The 12976-nt window shown below is 36.9% G+C and overlaps 1 protein-coding gene across 3 annotated transcripts in view; it reads right to left on the reverse strand.

Moving 5' to 3' along the window:
- Zdhhc15 (zinc finger DHHC-type containing 15) overlaps positions 1–12976 on the reverse strand; it is a 215736-nt gene that overhangs the window by 68893 nt on the left and 133867 nt on the right. For all 3 annotated transcript variants that reach the window (XM_004647319.2, XM_023707590.1, XM_023707589.1), the window contains one exon: positions 7360–7454. In XM_004647319.2, the coding sequence (XP_004647376.1) occupies positions 7360–7454 (95 nt within the window). The remainder of the gene's footprint in view (positions 1–7359; positions 7455–12976) is intronic.

Below are 12976 nucleotides of genomic sequence, written 5' to 3' on the forward strand. Positions count from 1 at the left end.
GTTGAATTTCTTGTTTAATTTCATCTGTAACCCATTGGTTGCTGAGTAGGGTGTCATTTAATTTCCATGTATTTAAGGTTTTTTTCTGGTTTCTTTTGTCATTAATTTCTAGTTTCATTGCACTGTGGTCAGATAATGTGTATGAGATAATTTGTTTTCTTGCATATACTTAAGCATAACCTATGGACCAGTATGTGGTCTATTTTAGAAAGTGACCCATGTGCAGCTGAGAAAAATGTATTTTCAGGTGTGTTTGGGTGGAACACTGTATATGTCCACCAAGTCCATTTGTTTCAAGCTCTGATTCAGTTCTGTTATTTCTTTGCTAAGTTTTTGTCTGGTTGACCTATCTTTTGGAGATGAGGGGGTGTTAAGGTCTCCTGTTAAAATTGTGATATTGGATATTAGATTTTTCATTTCCATTAAGATTTGCTTTATATAGTTGGGTCCTCCCGTGTTTGGTGCATACATATTTATGAGTGTTACCACTTCTTCTTGAATTTTTCCCCTAACCAGTATATAGTGGCCTTCTTTATTTCACTTGATCATTGTTGGTTTGAAGTTGAGACCGTCTGAGAATAGGATTGCTACCCCTGCTTTTTTCTCAGGTGCTGGTGCATATAGTATTGCCTTCCATCCTTTGACTTTCAGCCTTGAATGTCTTTATGAGTTAAATGTGTTTCTTGTATACAGCATATTGTTGGAGTTTGTTTCCTTATTCACTGTGCCAGTCTATTTCTTTTGATTGGTGAATTGAGTCTATTTACATTGATGGTTAGAATTGAGATGTATTGACTTATGATTGAACTGTTATTGACCTGCTGTCGTTTACTCCTTTTTCTCCTGTGTTTATTTGCTTGCCCTATTTAATTGGTTGCTTGTGATCTCATTCGTAGAGTTCTGATCGTTTTGGTCCCTGTCTAGAACATCTTTTAGTAGCCTGTGTAGAGTTGACTTTGTCATCATGAAATTCTTTAGCTGTTCTTTGTCATGAAAGTATTTCACTTCTCCATCAAACTTGAAAGAGAGTTTTGCAGGGCATAGTATTCTGGGCTGGAATTTGTTTTCATAGAGGACTTGAAGTACTCTGCTCCATGTTCTTCTTGCCTGCATGGTTTGTGAAGAGAAGTCGGCTGTAATTCTGATGGGTTTTCCTTTGAACTGGATCTGCTTCTGTTCTCTAGCATCTTTCAGTATATTATTCTTGTGCTGAATTTCTGGGATCTTGCCTAGTATATATCTCGGTGTGTTTTTCATTGGGTTGAGGTTACTTGGCGTTCTGTATGCTTCAGTTACCTGAATGTCAGATTGCTTACTCATATTTGGGAAGTTTTCTGCTATTACTTCTGCCCATATTTTTTTAGTGTCATTTGTGGTGACTCCTTCTTTCTCATTGATGCCTATTAGTCTCACATTGTTCATCTTTGCATCATCTTGCAGGTGATGGATTATTCTTTCCTGCATCCTCATTGTTTTTAAGAGATTCTTTCTTACCTTTGCAGTAGCTGCACCAGCATCTTCAAGATCTGAAACTCTCTCTTCACTTTCACTTAAATGGTTTTTGAAGCTTGTGATTGAGATTTTAGTTTCCTCTATGTCTCTTTGACTCTGCTTCATGCGATCTATTTCTTTCCTGTATTGCTCATTCAAGGAATCTGTCATTTTTCTAACCTCCTTTATTTTTTTATCAATGTCTTCTTAGAAGCAGTTATAAATTCTTTTACTGTAGTGTTTTTTTCAGATTGGGTTTCCTCCCTATGTTTCTGTAGTTGCTTCTTTACTTCAGATGCTATGAGTTCTGACAATTCTTTTTTTATTTCAGAAAAGAATTGTGCTCTGAGTTCCTCTATAACTTTCTGCTGTTGCTTGTTTACTAACAACACTATTAATTCATGCATTTGAACCGAGCTAGTGTCCTCTGCACTTGTTCTGGGTGGGCCTTGGGCTTCCTCCATATATTTCTGCATTTGATTCTTTACTGCAGATGTTATTAATTCAGGGATATCTTTTTTTATTTCCAATCTGAGTTCCTCTATACTTTCTGCAGCTGTTTTTTTTTTATTTCAGAAACCATATATATCTATTCATTGCTTTCAGCTGTGTGATTCCCAATTTGTTCTCTGTTCGTGTCCTCTGCACTTGTTACAATTTGGCTTGGGTTCTGAGGTTGCATTTTGTGCCTTCTCATCATTTTTTGTAGCACTGTCCTCTGACCTTTGTTGTAGATCTTCGTTGTAGTTATAACCTTAGCACGTACTGAAGTTCAGGTGCAGATTTACAAAGTTTGGATTTATCCAGTTGGGCCTGGCTTGGGTCTGGATGCTGTGCTCAGCTCCTTCCTGCTGCTGCCCTTCAGGGTGAACCTGTTGTGCCCCTCTGGCAAGATTTTCTGCTCCTGGACTGGCTGGGTGGTTCTATCATCTACACTTTCTGCAGGGATTGCAGCTGCAGGGTTACACCCCAGGCCTGTATGCCAGGCCTGTACTAGCCTGGAGGGGACACGTTGGAGTAGTGGGCGGAGTCAGCTCCCCCCCACACTCAGCAGGTCTGGGTTAGGATTGGGTCTGGGGGGATCCTGGAATGTGGCCGAAATTCCTACTCAGCGGGTGGGGTTGGGGAGGTGCCTTGGAGTGGTGGGGTGCGTCGCAAGGGGTTGGAAGAGGGTATCACCCATGCCGCGCCTGGGCTGGGACCAGTAATAGGTCTCTCAGGCGCAGGGTAGCTGGAAGTTCTCCCACACCCTCACCGGACCTGGGCTAGGACTGGGTTTGGACATTCTTGTTATAGTCCTCATTTTAGAGGGAAAGTATTCAAGTGTTCTCAATTTAATATGACCTGGGCAATACGTTTGTAATATACAGCTTTTATATCTATTTTCTTCAGTGTTTTTTAAATCATGAACAGATGTTGTATTTTATCATATGCCACTTTGGCATCTATTCAGATGATCATGTTTTTTGGCCTTGCTTCTATTTGTGTGATGTATTAAATTATTAGTTGCTCATACAGAATCCTACTTGCATTCCTGAGGTGAGGATTACTTGGTCGTGATATATGTTCTCTTGGATGATTTGTTGCATTCTGTTTGCCAGTGTCTTGTTGAGGTTTTTTGTGTCTATATTTATTAGAAAAATTGGCCTAGTGTTCTCTTTTTCAGTTTTTTCCCACATGTTTTTTAACGTTATTTTTGCTGTCTTATCATTTCTCACAATTCCAATTAATCTAAGATCATTCTTTACATTATCTAGGAGTCACTGTCACAATCTTTCTTGTTCTTTTGTTGTTTATAAAATATGTCTCATTTGGGACACAACTGAGTTACATGATGTTACAGTACAGTTATGTCTTAAATTTTTTGATTAAGGAGATTATGGGGCCACAGAGGAATGTGATCAACGATGTAGAGTGTGCCTAAGGAGAGTCACATGGAGAGAAAACATTCCCTCCTGCTTTCACAGAGAGCAAATGGGTCAAGCAAAGGCCATGACTCATCCACATGCCTGACACTGACAAAGGATCTACAAACTGCAGTACAGGGTCTCAGGGTAAATCCTGAGGGGATTTGACTGAACTTATCAGATACAAAGTTACATTTCTTGTTATATAGGTCTTGCTTTATCTTTGTCTTAACCAACCATCAGAAAAGTATAAAAGCAAAGTATAAAATGTAAAGGCATATTAATATGCTGAGCTATAAAAGGCTCAAGTCAACAACTTCTGGTATTGCCAATCTTATGGAAAACCCACTAGTATTATGGACTACTGGAGTACATTGGAATATTTTGCTGAACTCATGTACCTATAGTATTTAAATGACAATGGAATACCCTTCTCTGACAAAACTGAACAAAAAATGTGAATATGAATGAACAACCATTTAGCATCTGTATATTCAAAATAGTTAGGATAGATATACAACTACCTTCTCTTAATTCAGTGAATAGAAAGTTTTGTTCTAATAGTGTTTGGACAGGATATCATGTCTGCATCTTGTACAACGAATAACCACTAAGAAGACAAAAATATGCAATGTATTAATTATTGAAACTGTCCTACTAATTGGTTTTGAAACTACCTCATTGCTATTTGTTTCTCAATAAAATTATTTAAAAAATATTTTAGAAAAACAAAGCAACTATATTGAAGAAAGAAATGTGTAATACAAAAGCCATGGTTGAATGCCTCTCATCTTTGTCTTCTAAATGTGTACCATTTTGTCTTACCAATTATTATTATACTTTCTTTAAAATAAAAGACAAAAAAATTAAGATTTATTGAAGGCAAGCATTAATATAAATTTATTTGCCCAATCTTGCATAACTATATCTGAGGAAAAGATTTGATGATAAAAATAGGTTACATAACAACTATTATAAATTTTCTATATTTATTTTAAAAATTTGTAACATGCATTGTATGTTACCCTTTTGCTGTCTTTGTATGTGTTTGTTTTTCTTTTTGTTTTTATTGTTCAAAATGAAATAAAATAAATCTCTCATTAATTTGTCACTGACAACATACTTGTCTTTTTTATTCTAGAATTCTGTTCTCACATTGTTCACTTCTGCTGCCCATTCTTTTGATAGAATTTTTAATTTCTTGAGTTTCTATTTAGAACCTTTTGATGGACTCAAATTCTTTTCTTTTTTCTTTCTTTTTTTCTTTTTTTTGGTAGAACTGGGGATTGAACTCAGGACCTTGTGCTTGCCTTGCAATATTAATATTCTATTGAGCCATCTTCCTGGGCCCTCAAATTCTTTTCTATGGTGGTCATTCATGCATTGCATCATTTTGTTTAGCCCTGCTAGCTCTCTCTGCGTGTCTTCTGTAGACTCAATGACTTCTTTATGTGGCCCAATATCTGTTTACATATGTTGTCTTTGATCTTGCCTAATTCCTTACTCTCTGTCTTACTGTTGTTGTTAATATCTTTTCTGATATAACTTAAAATAATTTGTGTGTAGCATTTGGTTTTCTTTCCTTCAATGCCTCATGCATAATCTTTGGGTGAGTTGGGAGTATTTGGAAGCAGTTTGTTGGCTTATCTTTTCATGTTTCTAGTTTTTGTTAGTTTGTTTCACTGTATTGAGGATTGCATATTGATTGTAGTGAAGAGCTTTTTTTGTAATATGGAGACCTCTTTAACTAATGTTTCCTTTTTAAGTCATGTACTCTTGGTTTTGATAACTACTTGCTTTTACCCCTTATCTAAGACCCAATTATTTCTCTTTACTGTGGATCAGAGGTTGCAGCATATACAGGTTCCCAGGAATGAAACACAATATAGTTAATGAGTCCCAAGAAATCCAAATACTGGTATCCCAAAGAACTAATAAACACAAAGGCTATGCTATCTAAGATACAGTAACAAAATCAGCATGAATTATGGCATTAAATACAAACTAAATACAGAAAAAGCCCAAAGACCAATTTATACACTATCCTTACTTACAGAAAATAGATCTATAATTGTAGTATGAAGACCAAGACAACCCTAATATTGACCTACTATAGGCTATAGTAAATATCTACTATAAATATACAACTTTACCGCTCCTAACCATAAATCAGTATTCAACAGCCATTACATAAATTTAACTAGCTATTTAGAAATTCATAAAGTTCAGTAATTATACTATTAAAAGTAGAGGGGTTGGAGTAGCAGAAAATTAAAAAATTAAAAAATTATCAATGGGATATGATGAGAAAAAATGACATGAAGATACTATTGAAGAGGAAAAGGAAATTAGTAGTGTTAGAAAACAGTCAAAAGAAAGAATGAACAAGGAGAAATGATAAACAGAGAACAATAGAGAAGAAATAAAAGGAATATAAGAAAAAGAAAAAAATTGAAAGGAGAAAAGAAAGTGAAAAAATAAAAGAGGAAGAATAAAATAATATATCCTCAAATACCCTGATAGAAGAAAAATAAACATAATAAAAAAGAGAAGGATAAAAGACAAAGAAAAAATTTCTTGTTTTAAAAAAAATTAATGTTTTGTTTCTAAGATCTGTAATCTTGGGATCCAATCAACCATGGTTTTCTTCACCTAACATGATATTCCCTGCCTGAAGCACAAGCTTCTCTGTGCATTCTCCTCATAGTGTGGCTAATGTCCATGTGATTGTATCCTTGCTTTCATTGGTAGATGTGAAACACATGCAGTCCTCTGGTCTTTGCTGGATGTAGGCTATGTGGGAGTTAGTTTCAAGTGGACTGGTGAACATAGTACCAACAACTGCAGGTTCTGGCTGTTCTCTTCTGTCCTGGGACAATATCCTTGTGATGAACATGTCAGTTGCTTATTCCTCAACTCTGATACCATGTGCCAAGGAAAATGCAAATGTATAGCCAGCTTAGAGTTCTTTGGGTGGTTGCTTTATTGCTTGAGTTGTGTGTCTGGGTGTGCTGTGCAGTTTGGTGTGGGCCAGCTTGATCATGTTGGGTGGAGATTTTGTATAATTTCATTTTTAAAATCATACTGGTTCTGTGAATGAGATAATGTGTGACAGAGTTTTACTTAGTGTTTGGAAGTTGGTAAGGTAGCGTCCATTGTTTTGTGTGCTTTGGAGACTAACATAGTTTAGACTAGTGACACAGAATAAATGCTTCATATGATGACAAATTCTTTCATGATTCTATCCTAATATTACAAGAAACTCATAGTTTCAAGAGGATATAACTTGGAAATTACTGATTTAACTATTGTATTCTTTTTCCTCAAAACTGCCTGCCAGAGACATGCTGGGTACTAAATATAGTTTCATAACATTAAGCTAGATGGAGTCTCAGAATCTAATTGAGTTTTTTATGATTAAATCACCAATGCATGCAATAGTTTCCTTGTCTTTGTTTGCTTGTTTATTGAGATAGTGTCTCACTGTGTAGTACAGGCTGACCTTAAGCTTCCTAAGTAGTCAAGGCTGGCCTTGAATTCATGGTAATCCTCCTGCCTCAGCCTCTCAAGGGCTGGGATTACAGGCATTTGTCACTATCTACCCAGCTCCTTGTCTGAACAGTATACAATGCTAGTGATTTCATGAACTCCCTTAATATCTTACTGGACCCTTAAGTCACCTTTATCATTATGATTCCTTCTTTAAAATTACCTTGAATTGAACAGGGTGGCATATACCTCTATTCCTATTTCCTCTGGCATGAAGAAGGGACATTTTGGCTTAAGAGTTGGAATCTAGCCAGGGCAACATCTCAAAAAAAGAAGGAAAGAAACAAACCAAAAAAAACCTTAATGTTGCTTTTTAATGTAAGCTTATTTGTTCTTATTTTTGTCTACTTCCTTTATTAACATCTCTGCTCTCTTCCATTGTTATGCTTTATGAAGTAACCCATATTCTTACCTTCTGGTTTGGCTGCTGTGGGAGTGTAAAGATAGACTTCCAGTAGGTCCAGGCAAAAAACACAAAGATAGCATGGTAGAGTATGAGGTAGATAACTGAAAATTTAAAAAAAGTTTATGTTAAATTTTATCCATTTTTAAGAGTTCAAAAGACAAGTCTCAAAGATAAATTTCTATCTTATTTATCTATTACTACAAAATTCTGTATTGTATTGTATTGTATTAGTTGCTACTAGTTTTCCATGCACCTAAATAAGTGAAAATACCAAAATTTGAGCCAGGAACCTTCTATAAGCTGTTTGCTCTCCATACTTCCCTGTGATTTTGTGAATACATGGTAAAATGTTCTTTGTGATAATATATGACAAGCTACTTTAACTAAATGTCATTATCATGATAGATATATAATTTGCACAACACTTTACAACACGATTTTATATACTATATATTATTTTCTTAGAAAGCTTAGTGAGATATGTTATAGTATAGGATAGTGGATTAAATATTGGGGTAGATGTTTAACCAAAGTAATACAGTTAATCAATAATGTAGCTATTATTCTCGTCTTCTGACTGTAAATATCATGATCTTGTCAAAAGTCTCAAAGACTATACAGTTTTGAAGGTAAGATGTATCTTCATACCCTTTTCCATTTGTCTAGCCACACTCTACTGGAGTATGAAGTGGCTGTACACTTCTTAATCCCCAGTGAAGCATGTTACATTTCCCAATAGAAATAAGCCTTGGTATCCAGAGTTTAAACTGTATTGGACCCACAGTTTTAACTGAAAAGACGCTGTACAAATGGTGTCTTTTAGTTAACAGACTGAGCTAAATGTAGTTCTACTGCTGCTAAGCTGGCATGGGGCTTGTCCAAGAACAGCTACAATGAACAAAAATAGCCCAGGCACACTGGTTAAAATTAAATCCGTTGCAGGGCTTTTCCTTCTATTCTTTAGCACTTGTATATTTTACTCTAGTTGAACATACAATGTTTGGAATTTTCTGTTTTATCCTGGCAATGAATATATTACAGTCAATAATTTATAGTTTTAATCTTAAAAAATGTATCTTCATAATAGTTGTATAAATGGCCATTGCCTATCTTTCCAAACTCTTTGCCTCTTAATTAGCTCTTTGATATGGGAAATTTTGTTATTCTCCATAGAAATGACTAAAAGTTAAGGTCAGATTACTGTTTCATTTTGAGTCTTTGAAAGGTGTGGTCCTATTTTTTAATTTATCTGAAAGAATTAAGAAAATGTGTGTTTCAAGGTCAAATTAAAAGGGCTGAGTCTTTCCTGTATTTATGGCTGAATTATAAAAAAGTGCCTTCCTCTATTTGCCCAATGATCCTAGGTTCACAGTACTAGATCTTTTATGTGTGTTTGATTTTTAAAATTATTAAATCACTTTTTACAATTAAGTAATATAAAAGGTAAATGTCCACCACACATATTTTTCCTACCTCCTCACCCTGAGATATAACACCTTTTCAAAAGAACTACAATGAAAACTATCTAAAATATTACAAAAAATCCATGTATAATGTATGTATATACTTATATGAATGTATAAAAATATAAAGATATAAATTATTTATAACTCTTTTAAAAAGCAATAATTTAGAAATTCAAAATTTAAAAGCTATAGAAAATTATGCAGCCAAGTCTCTCATTTATTCTTGCCCCTTACCCACTGGAAGAATACAGTAAGGGCCAGCCAAATAGCTCAGTGGATTAAAGTGCCTGCTTAGGCAGACACAGGAGTTGTAGGTTCGATCCTGGGCCTGCTGTGCTGGCCCTGCCTCTCGGGGTGCACTAAGACAGCGATTGAGACTGGGCATGGTGGCACACACCTGTAATTCCAGCTTTTGGGAGGCTGAACACAGGTAGATCACTATGAGTTCAATCTACATAGTGAGACTCTGTAGACTATTACTAAAAAAAAAAAAAAGAATACAGTGTCACAAGGCCATGATATTACTGTATGTCCCTTCAAATACCATATTCATAAAACCACCTAGGTAGTATGTTATTCATAAAAACTATAGTATTCTGTACACATAATTTTGCAACGTACTTCTTTTACTTTAAGTTAGAGATTATTTTACCTTATATAACTTGTGTAGTAAGAGGGAATTTTCTCAGTTTCATTTCTTTTCTTTTTAAAGATTTCACTGGGCATTTTTAATGAAGCAGTCCTTGTGTAAAACAAATAATGAACTAATTTAGGAAACATTCTCTCAGGCTTTCACAGAGAGCAAAGTGGTCAAGCAATGGCTGAGACTCACTCACATGGCTGGCACTGACAAAGGATCTACAAATTGCGATACAGGGTTTCAAGCTAAATGCTGAGAGGATCTGACTGACCCTGTCAGATACAAAAGTTACATTTCTTGTTATGTAGGTCTTGCTTTATCTTGGTTTTAACCATCCAGCAGAAAAGTATAATAATGAGGTATGAAAAGTAAAGCCATATTAATATGTTGAGCTGTAAAGGGCTCAAGTCAACAACTTCTGACATTGCTAGTCCTATGGATAACCCACTACTATTATGGACTACTGGATTATTTCATTGACTTCACGCACCTATAATATTTAAATGGCAATGGAAAACCCTTCTCTGACAAAACTAAACAATATAAAGGAGATACAAATGAAGGACCATTTTGTATCTGTATATATAAAATAGTTAGGATAGACATACAGCTACTTTTGCTTAATTCAATGAGAAGAAAGTTTTGTGCTAATAGTGTTGGGACAGCACATCATGTCTGCATCTTGTACTATGAATAACCACTACAAAGACAATTACTGAAACTGTCCACAACGGAGAGCTTCCCCCTGCCCTGCGCCAGCGGGACCTGCCAGTCCCAGCCCAGGCTCAGCGTGGTTGAGACCCTCTTCCACAACCTTGAGAGGCCCCACCACGACTCTGCAGCACCCCCCACACCACCGCCCAGTGAGAATTTCTGCCGCATGCTGGGGACCCCTGGATGCAGTCCTAGCCCAGGCCTCGTGAGTGTGTGGGAGTGCTTCCAGCTACACGGCACCAGTGGGACCTGCCGTTTCAAGCCCAGGCTCAGCATGGGTGAGACCCTCTTCCACCCCATTGGGACCCCCCCGACACACACCACTTCACAGCACTCCCCTATGCTGCCCACAGAATGAGAATTTCTGCCGTGTTCTGGGGAACCCTAGATACAGTCCTAGCCCAGCTCCGGTAAGTGTGTGGGAGAGCTATCTGCTACCCTGCCCAGTGGGACCAGCTCCTCCCGGCCCAGGCGCAGCATGAGTGAGACCCTTTTCCACCAGCTTGGGACCCCTCTACCACTCCGCAGCAGCCCCCAACCTGCCCGCCAAGTGAGAATATGTGCCACATTCTGGAGACCCCCAGATCCAGTCCTAGTCCAGGCCCAATGAGTATGTAGGAGAGCTTCCTCTCTTCACTACTCCACCTTGTCCCTGTCAGACTATGCTCAGGGCCCACATAAAAGACTGGGGTGAAACCCTGCAGCGGCAATCCCTGCAGAGAGAGGAGGGGATAGAATCACCCAGCTAGTCCAGGAGCAAAATATCTTGCCAGAGGGGCACAACAGGTTCACTCCCAAAGTTGGCAGCAGTAAGGAGCTGATCAGAGCAGCCAGATCCAATCTACACACAGCTGGATAAATCCAAACTTTGTAGATCTGCACCTGAATTTCAGTACGTGCTAAGGTTATAACTACAACGAAGATCTACAGCAAAGGTCAGAAGACACTGTTACACAAAATGAGAATGAGAAGGAGCAAAATGCAATCTCAGAACCCAAGTCCACCCATAACTATGCAAAAGACACAAACACAGAACAAAGTGAGAATCACAGAGCTAAAATCAATGAATCAAGAGCTTCTGAAATAAAGAAACAACTGAAGAAAGGTATAGAGGAACTTAGATTGGAAAGGAAAAGAGAAATCCCTGAATTAATAGCATTTGTAGTAAAGAATCAAATGCAGGAACATATGGAAGAAACAGAATGTGCACACAGAACAAGTGCAGAGGACACTAGCTCAGTTCAAATGTATGAATTAATAGTGTCTATAGTAAATAAGCAAAAGCAGAAATTTATAGAGGAACTCAGAGCAGAATTCTTTTCAACTAGCTCAGCTCAAATGTTTGAATGAATAGCTTCAATAACAAATGAGCAACAGCAGAAAGTTATAGAGGAACTCAGAGCACAATTCTTTTCTGAAATAAAAAAAAAGAATTCTCTGAACTCATAGAATCTGAAGTAAAAATCAACTACAGAAACATAGGGAGGAAAACCAATCTGAAGAAAACACTGCAGTAAAAGAATAACTGCTTCTAAAGAAGACATTGACAAAAAATAGAGGAGAATAGAAAAATTATGGATTACTCGAATGAGCAATATAGGAAAGAAATAGATCACATGAAGCCAAATCAAAGAGATATAGAGGAAATTAAAATCTCAATCACTACCTTGCAAAACCATTTAAGTGAAAGTGAAGACAGTTTCGTATCTTGAAGATGCTGGTGCAGCTAGTGAAAAGGTAAGAAAGGATCTCTTAAAAACAACTAGGATGCAGGGAAAAATAATTCAACACTTGCAAGACGGTGAAAAGATGAACAACGTGAGACCAATAGGTATCAATGAGAAAGAAGGAGTCATTATGAAGGACAATAAAAATCTATGGGCATAAGTAATAACAGACAACTTCCAAAATATGAGGAAACAATCTGTCATCCAGGTAACTGAAGCACACGGGACAAGAAGTAACCTCAACCCAATTAAAAACACACCGAGACATATAATAGTCAAGATCCCAGAAATTCAGCTCAAGAATAATATACTGAAAGCCGCTAGAGAAAAGAAGCAGATCACATTGAAAGGAAAACTCATCAGAAATACAGACGACTTCTCCTCACAAATTATGAAGGCAAGAGCATGCAGCAGAGTACTTCAAGTCCTGTATGAAAACAAATTCGAGCCCAAAATACTATATTCTGCAAAACTCTCTTTCAAGTATGATGGAGAAGTGAAATAATTCCATGACAAAGAACAACGAAAGAATTTCAGGATGACATAGCCAACCCTATGCAGGCTCCTGAAAGATTGTTCTAGAGAGGGAACAAAATGATCAGAACTTCATGAATGAAATTAGAAGAAACCAACTAAATAGGGCACACAATTAAACACAAGAGAAAAAGTAGTAAAAGACAACAGGTAAATAATATGGCAATCATAAGTCAGTACATCTCAATTATAACCATCAACGTAAATGAACTCAACACACCAATTAAGAGAAATAGCCTGGCACTGTGAATTAGGAAACAAAATAAAACAATATGCTGTATACAAGGAACACATTTAACTCATAAAAACATTCAAAGGCTGCAAGTCAAAGGATGGACAACAATACTATATGCCCCAACACCTGAGAAAAAAGCAGGGGTAGCAATCCTATTCTCAGACAGTCTCAACTTCAAATCAAGAATGATCAAGCAAAAAAAAGAAGGCCACTATATACTGGTTAGGGGAGAAATTCAAGAGGAAGAGGTAACACTCATAAATATGTATGCACCAAACACGGGAGCACCCAACTATATAAAGCAAAT

This window comes from Octodon degus, unplaced genomic scaffold (assembly GCF_000260255.1).
Source record: "Octodon degus isolate 3935 unplaced genomic scaffold, OctDeg1.0 scaffold00301, whole genome shotgun sequence".
NCBI lineage: Eukaryota > Metazoa > Chordata > Mammalia > Rodentia > Octodontidae > Octodon > Octodon degus.